This window comes from Dromaius novaehollandiae, chromosome 4, assembly GCF_036370855.1.
Source record: "Dromaius novaehollandiae isolate bDroNov1 chromosome 4, bDroNov1.hap1, whole genome shotgun sequence".
Classification (NCBI taxonomy): domain Eukaryota; kingdom Metazoa; phylum Chordata; class Aves; order Casuariiformes; family Dromaiidae; genus Dromaius; species Dromaius novaehollandiae.
In genome coordinates, this window is record NC_088101.1 from 38,717,861 (window position 1) to 38,736,132 (window position 18,272).

The 18,272-nt window shown below is 40.5% G+C and overlaps 1 protein-coding gene across 5 annotated transcripts in view; it reads left to right on the plus strand.

Moving 5' to 3' along the window:
* Positions 1-8,254: 8,254 nt before the first annotated feature.
* Positions 8,255-18,272, plus strand: part of DCLK2 (doublecortin like kinase 2) — an 85,647-nt gene continuing 75,629 nt past the window's right edge. For all 5 annotated transcript variants that reach the window (XR_003260312.2, XR_003260313.2, XM_026107563.2 and 2 more), the window contains exon 1: positions 8,255-9,449. Coding sequence is in view for 3 of the 5 variants with exons in the window: in XM_026107563.2 (XP_025963348.1) it covers positions 9,032-9,449 (418 nt within the window). In the remaining 2 variants the exon portion in view is untranslated. The remainder of the gene's footprint in view (positions 9,450-18,272) is intronic.

The following is an 18,272-nucleotide window of genomic DNA, read 5'->3' on the forward strand; positions in this document are numbered from 1 at the left end:
TCAAAGATACAAAGAATATTCCAACATGCAAGCTAAATTATCACTGATACAGAAAGAGAATGTGAAGATTAAAGGAATATTTCACTGAATGGTATCTGACTTCCTTTTAAAAATTAAAACAAGATTCATACGATATGAAAGCCAAATGCCTTTCTCTTTTCTCTACAGGAACTTACCCCATTGACTGAAGTTCATTTTGCATCATACCTATGAATAGACAAAATAATTTTGCTAATTTAAAGTTAACTAAAACTTTCACTCATACTTAGGAGAAAAACAGCAGCATGCCATTCTCCAATAAATCTGACACTACAATTACTAAAGAAGTCATACCAACCTAAAAGGTCAGGTTCAGGTTTGGTCCCTCAGCTCCAAAATAATACTTCTATTCTGATGTGAGACTTCTCTAACAAAAGCAACCAGATCTCTAAGCTGAAACCAGTCTCTGTTGAGGTACATATAGTGTGTATTACCACAACAAAGGGTAAAATCACTTTTCTAAGGAGCTACAACTCACAGTTTCCTTAGTAGCTGACTGAGTGACAGGCCTTTGAACGATGCTGTACAATTATCATCAGCCATTCCTGTTAACCCTCTAGACTGTGTCCCTCATTGTATTGGCACAGTACAAAAAGACAGAAGGCTCAGACACTTTACAGAGTCTGTTACTGGCAATAGCACCATGATCCAGGACTTTCACTACCACATAGGGACAATGCTAAGATCCACACACAGGCTTCCAAACTGGGATACACACCCCCATACAGTGACCGCACTCACACTAGACATAGCAAGATACACCAGCAATAACAGCTTGCTTCCTCTTTGTACAGAATCTAAACATAATTCTTCTTCATAAGAATGGATGTTACTTTCACCCGCTGCATGTCCAGAAAGAGGCTCCCTGAACCCTTTTCTATAATGAGAAATACTTCACCTGATATTTTTCAGATTACATTTGCTTTTCTCACACCTGTATCATGTTGGCAGCTCAGAGAAAACTTCTGATCAATACTTCATTCCACTCTTTCTTCCTTTCTGTTGTTTGCAAGTGGTGAGTCCAGAATTTATAGTAGAAAATAACCCCTAAACACGTGACTCTACATTTTTACTCCTACATTTCAACCCACCTCTCCAGTCTTCAAGGTTTTTCTGTAAAGCATCATCATTCTCTATTGTATTACTTATGCCTTTCAAAAACTTCAAGGGAGTTTCAAAATTCCTCCAGAAAGTAAACCTGTAACGTAAAATTCCTAATTCTACTAGATATTAAAAACCACAGATTCAATAAAGGCACATTATGTTTGTACTATATTCAGTTCCTGGTTACACTGCTAGGACCCACAGGCAATAATCAGCCATTTTACAGCTAAACAAATTTACTGCATTTCCTCTTGCTAATACTCTACTACGATCTCCAGTTTGATTAACATAATTAACTTAAGTTCAGAGCAAAACTGTTTCCAAAAGGTACTAACTATATTGCTTCTCTTCTGGATGTACGAGAGACTTGTGTGCTTAAAAGCTTGCTCTTTTTCTAATAGCTGTATTAATTGGTCTGGTGCACGAAGTTACCTCTCTTTTTCTTGCAGCTTGGTGACATCAAAAGATGTAATATTTTGTCCTAACACTAAGGAATGAAAACACCCCTGAAGCCAGTGTAGTCAACTGTGAGACTGAGAGAAAGCCACTGGGAGAAATGATTACTTATTTCATTCTCTTGAATTGTTCTATTGCCTGCTTATAACAGGCTGAAAAGGTTAATGCTCTTGGCATACAGCTACACTGTAGAACGGCTTTATCCTCAAAGCTAGCTAAAGGTTATGCTGTCCTACTTTATGTTCCTGCCCTATCCGCTTTTTGGAGGTGGGGAATGATCCACCAGGATCATTCGCTGCGTTCAGTTTTTAGCAGAACCTCACAGATGGTTGTATCAGCACAAATGCAGGCAGCAAATCCCAGCTGGGTGGGGACAAGCATCAGGGAACAAGGGTGTACATGAGAGAACTTCATGTAGTTGCCTTTCTTTCACTAACCACTGTATTTTAAGATTACACTTTTAAAAATTCATTGAGCAGCTCATTTGTTTCAAAATACATATTGTTTCATTGTTGTTCTCATCTCCAGTTTCCACTCCTTATCAGTTCATCAGGCAGCTATGGTCCTCTTTGCTGAAGTAGCTGTATCAGAAGTCACATTTAATTTTTCACTTTAACATATATTGGTAATTCACTGTAACAACCAATTGTTGACACTGAAAGACTTAGTTGCAGCTTATTTATTCTTTATTGATCCCATGAAATAACATCTAATTCTTCAGTTTTGTTTGCAAGATCTTATACTTTTCCCCAGATTTTAAGACTGTGTGAATCCTATTTTTAAGACAAAGTATGAAATGACTGTTCCTATCTCACCTTCAGATGGTATCTGCAACTGTTTTTGTACAGAACTCAGAAGACCTTAAGGCTTCAAAGGTGAACATCCAGATCGCTTCAGAACTATTTTAGCACTAGCCTGATCATGGATTGTTTAACCAGACTTCGAGCAATTAATAACATCGCTGTTTCTACTGAATATAGAGAACTGTGATGTCTTATATTGAAACAGCAACGAGTGGAATTAAAAATTATTTATGATTATACAAAAATGATGATAGGATTGAATAGCAAAGCAGTAATAAACTTGTTTTTAAAAATACAACAACTTCATCCTAAATTGACTAGGGGAAAAAAAAGGCTGGGAAAAGCAGCATTCCTTCATCTGCAGATTATGCCTTTTTCCTGTTGAAACTATCATTTAGTTGATTTTTACAGATAAAATTTTGCTGAGATCTTAATCTTAGAACATATAATATATGGTTAATTCATATAAAACAAATTCATGTAAAATGTACTGAGCAATCTTGTTGACTCCCACATGCAAAATGTCTTTAACATTTTGTTCAATTATAGAAGCTGGATGCATAAGTGAAATACAATAATTTGCTGGTAGAAACTACATTTCCAAGGTGCTACAGGATATACAATCTGATAACAGACAAATGCTCTTTTTATAAGAACAATAATTTATTTCTATTTTCATTCAGTTACAGTGGTATTAGGTAGCCAAGACTCCTCTGATACACTTTGTTGGTCTGTCATATGCAAAGCCTGAAAGAGTCATGTGCATTAATACAGCAGTCTAAAGAGTTGGCAAAGAAAACTTCACAAGTATTTTGCAATCTGTGTTCACTGATTAAAAAGCATGATTTATAGCTCTTCTAATGCCTCCTCCTGTTTACCATTTTGGCAATCTGTCCTTTAAGCTTAGATTTCGAAACTTCCCCCTTTAAAGCAATGAGGAATCACACCTGGAGGACTTGATAAGACAGGCAACCTTTATATAATGATATAATACTATATAATCCACCAGTAAAGGCACTGGGAGTCAGGCATTTATATCTATCATAGCCTGTTAGGAGGATATCCTAGCTCTTTCAAAGATGCTCACCATATCACAAAAAATAGGTTTACATAAAGTCTTTACATCTTCTGAGAGCATTTTACAACTTCATTACCATTGCTCTGGAGGTAGGAGGTAGAAGGCTACTCTTCATACCATACCCCACATCAACGACAGCAAAATGGGGCAAATGTGATTCTTTTGAATAAAAAGCAAGTGACAGAAGTTCTACAGGAAGATGCTAATCTGAAAGAAAGATTATAACTGAATATTAAGAGAAACATTCCTTGGAGCAAACTGCTGGCTGCTAAAAAAATCTCACACATGAAGAGGCTTTAAGACCAGACAAACCCTTGCTAGGAATGGTTGAGGTATATCTGAGTCTGCCTTAGTACAGCCAATTGAAACAGAACATATTGTGAGAGCCTTCCCAGCTCTACATTTCTGTGTTTCAGATTTGATGCTGGTCTAGTAAGGCTTTCATTCATATGATTTGACTACCTTCAGGATTGTTAAATGGATGTTCAGAGATAACACTCTTTTAGATAATTTTAAGGATAAAAGAATCCTACAGGCAATGTACAAAGTCCTTTAACAAGCAACTGAAGATCTGTGCCACTGTCATTTTATAAACACATGGGCACTACAGCCTTTTCATTTAGTCTGTTGAAACGTGAATAATTCTGAGTTCTCCTGAATACACATTTATACTGGTTCATCAAAATTACTGGATTTGGACATTTCTCTAATTATGATGCATTGAGATGTACTAAGATAATTCAATATTTAATGAGCCTCAGACTCACATTTCCATAATCAGCAAGTGTTAATGTGACAAGAACATGCAACATAAGGAAGTTAGGCCTGACTAAGGTCTAAAGTTTCTTGTCTTATGCCATCTATGCTTACATATTTGTTTATTATGTTTTGGTTCTGTAGAGCTCTGTATGCACATCAGCCATTTTAAAAGCAGTACTATATTCTATGTGGCATTCACAGAGAAAACAGTTGAGGGGATGAAAAGAACAGGATTAAAGAGCAAGTTGTTAGTTCTAATCTGACTTCTGTGCTGCATGGGCAAGTCTGTTAAACTTCTGGTTTCCCATTTTATACATCTATGAAGTAAGGCATAGCATCTCAAAGAGATGCTGTAAGATTTATTGTATGAATATATATTAAAAGCATTTTGACATTCTTGGTTGAAAATAAATCATTACAAGTAACCATTTAGTTGTTTAAACACTCATATTTGACATTCTTGGTGCTACAAGATAACATTTAGTTACTGAAATATTTGAAGAATGTTTTTCACATAGTAAATCTTGAGCTAACAGACCCCAAGTTTATGGTTATCTTTTCTTCTCTAGCAACATTATATATTTTCATCTTGAAGGTGAACTCAATGAACTAAATAAATGCAAAGGCCAGATGAATAAATGTTTTTCTAAAATTAGCCACTGTAAACTGGCTGAAGTGAATTTTGACTGTCTCCCCTTTAATGGCACTAAATGACTTGAATTGACAAATGACTCTACCGATTACCATCAGAAAGGTAAGGAGTTCAGCTAATAGAATATGAAGAGACATTATGTCTGATGATAGGGGTTTTTTTTTTCCTCTTTTAGAGTTTTTTTCTTAGAGGGGCCGATTGTTACAAAGACAAACAGGTAGGAGGTCTTTCAAACACAGGAAGAGATCTAAACCAAGAACTGGTTATGCATATCGTAACAAAGCAGAAAAACACAAAGCAAAGATAGGAAGGAGAACTGATTACCTAGATGGACATGAAAACTGGAAGCTCCTTTCATCACAAATAGGAAATCAATATTCCTTCTGAGGCGCTTAGTACACCCAAAAATGAATGATAATTACCTGTGTATGGTATCAGGAGATCTAGGTTCACAAACAAAATAACATCTATATATGTAACATTGCTTGCTTAATTGAATTGCTAATTTATCAACCCTCTTTGAAAAGATAATGTGAGAAGAAGACAATGGGATTGCATAGTTCAATAATATACAAAAATGCCTGCTATATGCACTAATTTTCTCACACATAACAGCAAATGTAATTCAGCTGCATCGGGGGTTGTGTTTGGGGTTCTATTGCTCATGTCTGAAAGCCTTTTAAGACATCTCTATTAGACTAGAGATGACTGTTTAGGGGAATGAGATGGCAAAGATAAGGCAAAGCATATATATGAATAGAAGTATTGTGAACCATTCCCAATGGGGGTTTATAGAGATTATAGAAAATAAAAGTAGAATCTGAAGTGAATCAAAAAAGAAGAGCACGGATTGCAGGAAAGATATGTTTGAGGTATCACCAGGAATTTGCTAGGCAGTTATGCATCTAAAATGGCAGGTCTAATTGCAACCTCTCAGTAAATAGCCTCTTAATATAGAAGTAGCTTAGTTTTTACAGGCCAGAAGTCAATTTTATGTTTATATACCCTATAAAAACACTGCTTGTGGCTATGCAGACTATAAAAAACTGTGCAGCGGGGATTCCATCAGAGGAGAGGAGCTTCCTGGTGAGACAAGGTTGTGACTACTTCCTCCTAGTTTTACTTACTGTAGATGCTGTATAAAAATCCTTTCTCCCCTGTACCACATCTACCTACAGAATTCAGAACAAGTCCTGCCCATGACATACCCTACCACCCAGCAAAAAGACTTGAAACCAAGAAAATGTCTATCCTAAGACTGAATTCTCCAACCTAAATTTAATCACAGGATGTTTGTTATATATTAAATTTGTATGTATATTTTAGATGCTAGCCTGCATTAATTCTCCATATGCAGTCATTCACTGTATGTACCATGGATTTTAGCCAATAGCTAAAAGCTGAGAAGAGGAAAAAGAAGGGGTGGGGAGGTGGATGGTTAAATATTTGAGCTTTTGTGGTGTGCTCCATGGCAAATTGAAAGAGGTTAGTCTGAATTACCTTCAGCTGAGGCTTAAACTAAGTAATTTGACTTGTCCTGAAAACTAGATATGCCTACACAATGTGATACCATTAAAAGATGTTTGGAAAAATGTAGCTTCACAGCTGGGACCAATCCATTTTGGAGCAAAGTTACACAGGTGAGTTTGAACTTCAGTGGTATTTCATACTCACTTGTGTAACTTTGCCTGGAAACAGGACTAGAAACTATACATGAAAAACAGTCTAAAAGTTGTTCCTTACTGCTTTGCAGCTTCTAGGTCCTGGTTCCTAGGGAAAACATATACGTATGCTCTTAGTTGGTGTACACGTGCCCCAGCTGTAACAAAACTCCCTCCTCCTACAGTTCTTTCTGCTGTTTTTACCACCAGAGGGGGCAATCCAGCTCTATGGATCCAGCTCAATTCCTTTTACTTGCTGAGCTTTCCAGATATCACAGAATTCAATACTTTGGGAAGGAGTGAAATTTACTGATGTTTTCATGTATTGTCTTTGGGATTAGTAGCTAGATGTTTAATCTACTCTGTAATACATCCAGCATGGCGAGATAGTGCTTGACTTCACTGGTATTTGAAAATACGAATATTGAAAAATAACACATCCATAGAAAGTGTGGCAATTAATATTTTTAAAACTTCTGAAACATGACAGCAAACACAGATAAATGTTCTTAACGAAATCGCTTCTACTTCCCACCATGTGCACAGAGATGCAAACATCACCTCCTAAACTTTGCAGAATATGCCTCTCTACGGAACAGAGTGAGTTGTAAGTGTGAAGAGGACTTTCACAAGCCAGTCCTCTCATGTATGCATCTTTCAATCACCAGTTTAATTTCCATATAGAGAAGCTCCACCTGCAGAAGTTACGCCGGTAATGCAGAAAATCAAACTGAGTGCCTCCCTCTCACACCTAGCAAATAAGTGATGTGGAAAAGGATAGACAAAGGTTTTTATGGACCCAGGACAAATAAAAACAGAAATTGTAACATCTACAGCCATAATAATGTAACAAACCTTGGAATCTCTCAAAAGAGACATGAAACAAAGGGAAAGACTCCATCTAGTTTTAAGTGCCTCTTAAAATTTTAAAAGATTTATTATGTCAAGACAATATATTCTGTATTAATAATAAGAAGCTGAGATTGCATTGATTTCAATGCACCTGTTGGCCATTTCCACCAAAAGGGAATTTGACTTGAGCAACCTAGGGAGTATTTTAAAAACATTTAGGCAAATTGTGAACTATAGGCTAAAGCAAATTTAGGAAGTTGAGGCTGTGAGAATGGGAGCTGGGCCACCATTATTTGGTACCTATGAGAGGGTGGGAAACACGGCGGCTGGTTAAACAGCAGTGGTGGTATTCACAAGCAAAAAGAGGGAAATTACAGAGATGTATAGTTCTCTGTCCTGGGTGACACACATTGGGAGAGGCCTAAAGCTATAGCCAATGAATGGAGCACGTCAACCTAGTAAGAGCAAAGTAAGATCAGGAAAAGGCTAACAGACAACTTCACTCCTGTAGGGGTAAAGGGGAAGCACCTCAAGCGGTGATTTGGATGGACTAACCCAGTCAGAACCACCCCGAGAGGCACAGAGCTGTCCCGTGAAGCACGCCGCTTTCTTAAAACCGTTTTTGTTTCCTGCAAGGGCCCGTTTCCCCTTCTCGCTTCATCACCTGAGCCTCGTGGAGACAACAGCCATGTCACCATCGCAGCCACTGGTCCCGCCCAGCTCCCGTCCTCGCCGCCGCCGGGGACAGCCAGGTCACCCGCCGGCTCGGGCGGAGGCGGCGCCAACCTCCCCTCCCCCCGCGGCAGCCCGCGCCCGCCCTCCCAACGGCCGCGCCCGCCCCAACGGCCGCCCCCCTCCCTGCAACGGCCGCGCCGCCCGCCCGGCTCTAGGGCCCGGCAGCCGCCCCGCCCGCCTCCCGCCGCATCGCCCGGGCCGCGGCTCGCTCCTCCCGCCGGATCCGCTGCGCCGGGGCCGCCGGCGGGTTGTTTTCTTCCCAAGGCGGGAGTTGGCAGCGCCCTTGGTCTCCTGGCGGCCGAGGAGCCGGGAGGCTGCGCCGCTCCCCCCCGCCCCGCCTCGCTGAGGGACCAGCGGCCGTTGGCGCCGCAGGGCCGGCGGTGCCCCCACACTCGGCTCGGGGCCGAGCGGCGCCCGCTGCCCGCAGCCGGCCGGGAGGAGGCGGCGGGCCGGAGCGGCGGAGCGGGCATGCCGTCCCCACCCCCTCTCCACGGCGGAGGCAGCAGAGAATAGGCTGCGGCGGGGAGCTGCGCGCACGGCATCCTCCGCATTGTGCCAGCCTGCATGGGCACGACGCGGCAGCGGGGCTCCCCCACGCCTGCCCGCCCCCTCCCGCTACTACTTTAGCGGCCGCATTTAGCCGGGCGGCACGAGGGATGTTTTTGTGCGCCGCCGCGGGCCAAGCAGCGGGTAACGGGCAGGGCTAGCGGCTTCTGCGGCTGCGGGGCAGGTCGGCACCGCGGTCTCCCGCAGCTCGCCCGCCCGCCCTCCCTCCCTGCCGGCGAGGGCGGCCGGGCGCGATGCCGAAATAGGCGCTCGGCGCCCTTGGAGCGCAGGGCAGGCGGAGCAGCCCGCCGCGGAGCCGGGCGGGCAGGCAGGCAGGCAACACCCCATGGCGAGCAGCCGGAGCATCGAGCTGGAGCACTTCGAGGAGCGGGACAAGAGGCAGCAGCGCGCCGGGCCGCGCCGCGGCGGCGCGGGCTCCAGCGGCGGCGCCGGGGGGCCGCGGGGCAACGGGCTGATCCCGAGCCCAGCGCACAGCGCCCACTGCAGCCTCTACCGGACGCGGACCCTGCAGGCGCTCAGCTCGGAGAAGAAGGCGCGGAAAGCCCGCTTCTACCGCAACGGCGACAGGTACTTCAAAGGCTTGGTGTACGCCATCTCCACCGACCGCTTCCGCTCCTTCGACGCCCTCCTCGTCGAACTCACCCGCTCCCTGTCGGACAACGTGAACCTGCCCCAGGGCGTCCGCACCATCTACACCATCGATGGCAGCAAGAAGCTCACCAGCCTGGACGAGCTGGTGGAAGGTGAGGAGGCGCGGGGCCGGCGGTGGGCCGCGGGGCCCTCGGCTCGCCCCGGGGTGCGTTTTCCTCGCAGAGAGCTCGTCAGGCTGCCCTGGAGCCCCCGGGGGCCAGCGGGCCGCGGTCACCCGCTGGGACAGGCCCTCTTTCCTCAGCGTTAGTTGCTGGCCGCTTCGCCGGCACCCTGAAGTGTGCTGCCTGAAGGCGAAGGGTTTGACGTTGTGGTGAGGGTTAAACAGCAGGTCTTGTCACCTACCAGAGCAAGAGTAATGTTTTTGGCTGGGTTCCAGCTGTCGCCTTTGGTTAGAGAGGGAAATGTTTTAACTTGGTTCCCTGACCATTCTCACACTGTCATGGATGCCTCGCAGTGGCTCAAGCTTGCCCAGAGAAAGCCCCTGCCCTGTGAAGGGAGATGTTTATACCTAACACTTACTAAAACTAACTGGTGTAAAGTCTCATTTTCAAATGTGAGTGGAGTCCAGATTCTTAAAGGCAATTAGGTACCCAGTGTGATTTTCAAAAGCACTTTATAGAGTTAAATACTTTCCAAAATTGGCCCTAAGTTGCTTTCGATAATGGGACTTAGTTGCCCAGGGTACTCGGAGCTTGCAAATCCAAGCAGTACTTGACTACTTCTCAAAATAGGGCTAAAGTACTTTTTTCTGAAAGAAACATACACCTCTTGTTTGTATGGAAAGGATACTTGCCTGGACAAGCAGCAGATAAGTCTTTGAGTGCTTTTTCTGGCTTAATTGACTGCATTTGCAAGCCTGTTCTGTGGCTCCCATTTTCATCCACAATTTCTTTTAAATCTCATTCAGGCATAGTATTTTCAGGTATATCATGTTTTAACCTCATATTTTGGAATGGGACAAGGCACATCAGAAAGTAGGCATACAGGTATGTTTGCTTGTTGAGTGTCTGTATACATGCTTGCATAAGCTCTATTTTCAGTAGCTAGATAAAAATATATGTATATAGAATATAGATACATATTTTAGTTAAAACTTCCCCCATGTGCTCTCATAATGTCTTAAAACAAAGTTTAAACTCACCATTATATAAATCAGTCTTTCAAGCCTTATGTCTTGCACACTGTGAGGTTCTTATCAATTCCCACTTGATGTGTCTCCTCAGACATCCATTGTATCTATTGCTGTAGTCTTCTACCTGGTGAGTTCATATGCCAGGTTTGCCATCTTTTAATCTGTTGACCAGCCACTGCATTTAATGCAAGAGGAAGGGAAATGCTGCAGTATTTGCTGCATGAAGGGGTCTCACTCATAAAGATAGGCACTGCGTTACAATTATGAAGTACATTTTCTTGCCTCAGGAGTTTCCCGATCCCCTGATCTAACAGAAGGCTGTCCTACTGTCAAAACAGAGGAAACGTGAGAGGATTGCCCAGTGAATTGTTGACTCTGTGGTGATAAAACAAATGTGAAATCAACCAAAATATCTTTTCCAGGATCCAGTTATTCAGAGATAACTAGGAAAGTGAGATTCTGGGTTAGTGGGGGAAGGAGATTTAGCAAAACTTGAATAAACTAATGATAAAAACTTGAAGTGTCTTTTGAAATGTTGCAGAAGGAGTGATTCTCAAAGTTGCTTAAAAAATGCAAAGGCAAAATGACTTGCTGGACAGCAGTGTAAATGTAGCTTATACTCTCACAACTCCTTTAAAGTTAAATAACTGACAGCAAAAACTGACTTGCTTCCTATTCAAATACACACTGAAAGGGTGGCCTCTGTTATTGCTCTTCACTGGAAGAATAAATCAAAACAAATGTCACAATTTAAATTCCACCTCCATGCTTTCTCAGTAAAATAAAAGGGAAAAAAGAGACCTGATTACTTAGTCATCTATCCATGACCAATACAACTCTCAGGAATCTTAAGAAAATCCTATAGCATCATAATTGGATTAGTATGTGCTCCAATTAGCATGCCAGAAACTTTAACAGTGTAAGTCTAATCACCATACAGAGAAAGGAAAGGAGAATGAATGTACAGGGGTGCGAGAAAGCAAACAAGTAGTGGATCCATCCTTCCTGTAGCCTAGGAAGACCCTTCTTTGCCAGCAGTTTTGTTATTGAGATGTTGGATCAGGATTTGATATGTTTTGTTCTGTTTTGTTTGTTTTTTTTTCCACTTGTGCTTAACTTTTTTAAGCACAGCAGGTTTGATTTTCTGTTCTAGAATGAGTACTTGAACATAGATAATATGCTAAAGCTTGAAATGCAGTAACACCAGAAGTAGTTTTGAATGGTGTTTGGTTGTGTTGCTTTTTAATTTTCAGAAAGGAAAATGAAAGTACACTATTTTTATGCATAACAGCTAGAGGCAAGACACCAAGCCCAACATAGCTACTTAATGCAATACCCAATTATTTGTCTAGACTGTTTGCACGTCCTCAGTGCTCTTGGAACTGGTACATGGAATCACAACAGTTCAGGTTTCCTAGTGGAAGCTCCATAAAGTGAGCCAAAGGTGAGTCCTCAGCCACCTTCACCAAGCCAAGATCTGCATCAACCTCCCTCGGCACCTGTGTGTGCAGCTTTTTGACATTGATAACCCCAGTGCAGACAGGCTCTCTGAGGCCTGTTTGCTGTTTGTTAGGTTAATATGTGTCTGGGGTATAAGAGTTGGCAGTATCAAATTATCTATCATAATAGTCCAAGTTAGCTGACTTGAGTCACTGATGCATGCTTTGGGATTTGGGTGTATGTGGCAGTCTGTTTTACTGTTAACTGTTTTAAAAGGAAAATAGGTAATACGCAGGCGTACTACTTCAATTATTATTGTCATAGACTGGGACACAATAACAAATGTGATCTAATAACATTTTTAACAAAAATTGACAAGCTCCATTTTAAACATACTGCTTTTCTTAATAAGATCTGTCAGTCAGAAAAGCATGGTCTGCTGGACCAGCCTTAGACAAATAGCACTTATATTCCTAGCCCCTGTAGATTATGGAACATCATGGTTTGTCCTTTTGACAGCTTTAGTTGCTTTCTTTGAAATTTCTCATTCCTCCCATTCTAAGTCTGCTCCTTTTAAATATATGTTAGGGATCCAAATACAGTTTAGAAATTCAAAGTCAATAGAGTTTTCAGTATAACCTTGCAGAGTGGTTGGAAATAGATATACAGCATTTAGGATACAGTTATTTTAGGGTTCCCTCTCACACCTTGGTATCTGGTTTCTCTGCCAGTTGATCTTGCTCAAGCAGAGAGATCCAGGCAGGGGGGTGAGGTTTGGGGATATTGTGACTTTCTTTTTTTATGCAACTTTACTATCACACGTTACTCTGGTTTTGTATCATAGACTGCATGTGCATTTTTGTATTTCACTTCAATAGCAATAATGGAATTATAGTTTTGTTTCTATTCTCAACAAAAGTTAACTCATTTAGCATTTGTCTAAATCCTTCAAATTTCTTTAAAAATTTAAGCTCCGTAATATATGATGCAATGGTAATAATAGGAAATGTGCAGTTTTTTAGGGCTGATGATTTTGTTTTACACTGGTATCAGTAATGCAGTATTCAACTATCCTGTGCTTGGATTGTCTTGGTGACGAAAAACATGGAGGATCCTGGTTGTTAATGTCTGCTGCAAACTCAGGAGCTTATGTTGGATTTTGGGAGAGGAAGCAAACTGATGACTCTCTTCCTGGCAAGAAAAATGTTGATTTGGCATGCGATAGGGGCTTTTTCTAGTTCCCTAGTTAGGAAGCATTGCTAAGAATATTTTTGTTTTCAGTTACTACGTTTAATTGCTACAGTTCTTCTGAAGTGTCAGTGGTTTTGTCCTCACAGTTGGAATCAACAAGCATGTGTAGGGATGTCTTTGGGGAGGAGGTGGAAAGGTTCTGGGCAGAGCAGTTGTTATCTATGGCAAGGACATGTACTGCAGGACACCATCTGCTTTAAGGAAATGGGCTCTGCTATGTTAATATGGAGAGAAGGACTGTTTTGAAATCACATATTGAACAATTGAAGTATTTTCTACCTTAGATTATTATTATTCCTGCGTATTACGTTTTAATCCTATTTAAGTACTTGCGTATTTGCACACTATTATCAACTAGTAGGTCAAGATAGTAGGTCAAGAACATCTCTCTTCTTGTCAGGACAAGCAGATGTTAACACTAAGTAGGCATTTGTATTTTTGCTTCTTGCAGAAGGTATGATTACCTTCCTGTGCTAAAGCCCAAAAGCTGCAGTGCTTCAGGCATTATTTAAAAAGAGGCAAAAAACAATGCAGTGGGTACAACAGAAGGGTAGTTTAAAAAAAAAATCAAAAATGCTTTTGCTTCCAAATGTATATGCTACAGGGATTTCCCTGTAGTTGCACTGTTCTGGAACAGTGGAGTATAGGCATGAAATACTGATATAATTGTTTTGTTTGTGTGGGAAGGTAACTAAAGAACAACAACAACAACAAAAAAAAAACCCTGCCACTATGCATCTCCTAGTTTCAGGGATAGAAGAGTTATCTGCTTATTGTGGAGGAGGCATATGGTATTAGGCAAGGTGGATGCCACATGCCACTACCTGTCTTCTGGCTGCTTTTAGAAAGCAGTGTTCTGAATCTCCTGAGTAAATAAAGCCAAAAGAGAACTAGCTGAAATCTTGACTGTCATACCAGGTTTTGGAAAATATATGGGGAACTTAAATGCTGCTGGTGAGGAAATGTGGAGACTTGTACAGGGTTGTTGGAGGTGACATGAAAGTGAAGGAATCCTAAGAAATTGATGTAGAAGGAAGTCTGAAGGAAGGAAGGAAGGAAAAATCTAAATAAACTCTAATCCTTCATAAAAGGGATTGTTTTATTTTTAGATCAGTCCTTTTATACATGCCATAAATATACTGTTCTGGAAATCTGTTAGCTTTGTGCTACAGAACACAGAAAGGGTATCCTCCACTGATTCCTTAAGTTAGAAGGTTAGTAGCCCTAATAACCATTGTGCTATACTGAATAAGCAACTTGTGGCACTCAGTGGAACTGATGACTTCCATCAGAAGAAGCTTGAGGGAGGTAAGATGGATATATGACACGCAGCTAGAAATCTCCCTGGCCTGTGTGCTTCAAAGTGGAACGCTCATTCAAAAAAATACAACAATGAATGGTTTCTTTTCTGCAGGAATGTTTTTACCTGTTTCAGCTATATCATTCTGTTCTGTGCAGTGTCATTGAAAAGTGGGATGCTTTATGTGAATCTTGGGAGATAATAATTAGTGCTTGTTAATACCTTGCAAAAAGGAAACCAGAAAATCTTGTTTAAAGGCTTCTGTTTCAGATATCCTGTCTGACTCAGGATCTGAGTGTTGTATACTTAATTTCTTTCTTATGTTACTCCCTTCATGGAGTGCCCACAATTCTTTAACCTAATGCTAAGGAAAATCTGAATATCTACAAGTCTTTCTTTGATAGACTTTGTTTTAAGGGCAACATGTTTGAATGCTTCTAGACTCTTTGTTAAATGTCTAGCAGTTGATGTTACAAAACTTAGGCAATGAAACACCCAAAGCAGTAAGGCAACAGTGTTTCTTCAAAACTCTGCAGCTTCAGGTAATGTACACTTGCTGTGTAGTAGGCTGCTACTACAGTAGTCTGCTACTACAGTAGTTCAGGATTCAGATTTTTTCTTCCCCACTTTAAATAGTCAGAACAGCTATATGTCAACAGTTTTCCAATGCTCCTTCCTAAAATTAAAAAAAAAAAAACAAAAAACAAAAAAAACCAGTACCTTGATCTTCATGGTTACTTCAGCAAACTGCTTTGAGAACTACATTGATATTGACAAGATACATCCCTCTCTTCCTATCCATACTTAAAATTGCATGGCTGAATTTTGGAGAGTTCACCTACACCCTAACTCTTTTATCCCTGCATGCTATCTTGGAAGGTTAGATACATTTCCTGTGAATAGTAGTGTTGAAGAAACAGTTGCCAAAAGAAAACTTGCATAGACAAATTCTTAAGTAAGCAACACGATATTTAGGCAACTGATGGTCTTTGTCCATTTATCAGTCAGATTGACCAATGTAGTCATATTTTCTCTTTTTATCCATTCTCTCTGTTCATCATCTTTTGTTACTGGGGTGGTGGAATGGCAAATATTATATTTAGGCTGTCTGCTCTCCATGACTGGAATCCTTCTCTTACAGTGTGCTTAAACTGTATACACATACGCCAACACACAGGTCCTACCTACTTCATGACTAGCTCTCCTGGTTATTAAGGCAGTACAGGTAAATTATTTAGCAGTAGGTAATGTTTCCTTGTTAATAGGCAGCAATCCATGTCTTCTTTTTGTTTTTCTAATGTTACTAAGATATAGAGAATCAGAAGTAAACTTACTCCATTTGTACTGATTGTATTGTGACCCAAAATGTCAGCAGATGTTATTCCTTTTGAGTGAGTATATACCCAATTTGAGGAATTTTTGATGATAGCAGAATTGCTTTGTTGAGGAGATGACACGTTTAGATTGCTCTGGGGCACTGTCTCAAAGCGTTGGACGGATGGTGCATACACCCTTTTGAAATTATAATGCTAACCTTAGGAGGAGGTTTCATACCTCTGCCAAAACTGCTCTGCAGCTTAGCTGAGCTTCCTGCGGTAGAATAGTATGGCTGGAGCCAGAGCCAAACTGAGCTGTAGTTCATATTTCTATCTGCAAAATCCTGTATAATATTAGTGACTAACTTCATGATCTGATATAAAAACTAGAGAGCTCACTGATTCATATTAATGCCAATTTTGTAGGCTAAAGACATGCTATTTGTTTCCAGTAATGCAACTGCTGTGACTGTGTGCTTATTAAGGCTTTTTCTGCTAGCTTTAAAATGTTTTAAAGTTATAAATGGAAAGTGGGCCTTCAAATCATAAAATTGACTGCATTGAAGTCAGTAATATAAATACTTGGAAGTATTGTTTATGCTGATTTGTGGAGCTGTGACAACTTCCTGGGGCTGGTAGATGTGCAAGTGACTTAGAAAGCTACAGCTCCATCAAAATACCATTAAAGTCTCCGAAAAGATTTTCAGACTAATGGAGATGGTGTACATTTAGTTTAAACATGTGAAAATCTCATGTAAGACAGTGAAGCAGCCAAATTAGGTATGCATATGTTTTGAACTGTAGAGTTATCTGTTACTTTGCCTTAGTAATGTTTGAAATCAATTCTATTGGTTTAAAACAAACAAACAAAAAAGCTGTATTTTACATTTTACAACCATTGGTTTTCTTGGAGAGTATCAGAAGGGTGTCTTTATTCAGGAGATCAAAATACTTGCATTAATCCCAAGCAGATTTAAAATCGGGTCATATATTAAAGCTGTGGGTAAATATAACATAGAACACTAAATTCTCAGTTTTTCTATCTGCAAAGTGTAACATAAAGAAGAGATAACATCCTTACAAGTGACTCTGACGCATCTTCCCAACAGAAACAGACAAATACATTTTTTACTTAAGAGGGTGGCTAACATAACAATTTAAACAACAGCACAGTGTTCTAACGTTACTGTCCCCTCATCAAGGGGTGGTGGTTTTTTAGCCTTGCTTTTTGAATACACCATTCTCTAGGAATGTTTCCTGTAGTAAACTTTGCAGTTATGATTTGACTTACCAATGCCATTTTTTTTTCTTCTTTAAATAATCTTTTTCTGTTGGATAATCTGTCAGCTCTACCTGTTAACCCAAACAGGTCAATGGTTAACTTTTGCTAGAAACCATTCTTTATGCAGAAAGCAATAAATGATTTCTTTCTAGGTTCTCTATATAGCAGTTTTCTGGCTACTTTGCAAGGTTCCTAGGAGAATTTAGAAAACGTGGGTAAAGTCCTTTTTGCAGTGAAATCATTAGAAGTTGTGGAACACAACAACAGAGCAAAAGTTTCATCCTCTTTCTTTTAAGTTCTTAAGTTATGCACCAGGCCGTCACTCAGTGCATGTCTTACATCTCTGACTTAAACCCCTTTCTCCAGTCTTGCTGTGTGTGCCTGTCTTGCAGGTGTAATATAAAGATCTGTTTCCCATGTAAAACCTGTATTAGCAAGTGTAGTTTATATGACAGGTATAAGAAAGCAGGCATGGAATTTAAAACAGTTGCTAGATAATAGGTAATACACAGTGTTTCTCAAGTAATTAGTGTATTCCTCTCTCTGTCCATCTGCCAATTACAGGAAATTTTGCAGTCAGTGTTCCCAGATTTTCTTGTTTTCTTATTTTGATGGAAAAAATCAGAAGCGCTTTAATTAAAAAATAATATAACAAGTTAAAAGAATGAATTTTAAACAACCTGTTTCAACTGCATTTTATCAAGCCTTAATGTCAAGCACCAAGTACTTCAGGTTTTCAAAAGGAAAAAGAAAATCTGAGACCCCTATTTAAAGGGAAAGAAATACTAATAATTCGGTAATAAAAAGAATTTGCAACCTGTTCAAATGATCAAAAAAATTGATTTTATTCCTCTTTAAGCGAGGGAACCAGTAGGAACCAGAGAGTTTACACTGCTGTTATAAATAAAGATCCTTTTGGATTAATATTGACTGAAAGTCTTAGGGCCATTTCTGCTGTTCTGATGAGTGTTGCAGTAAAACCCTGGCAGATAGTAGGTCATATTGTGTGATAGTTTAAAGAAAATGGTCTGTTACAATACATGTCTGTAAAGGACAAAGTTAGAATACCATTTTGAGACTCTTCTGTGGTACATCCTCAAGCAGAGGGGTCTCTTGTTCTCTACCTGTGTTTCTTTATGTGAAACAATTAATTTATTTTAAGTTGGAGAGCTCGTTTCTGAATAGCCTTCACTT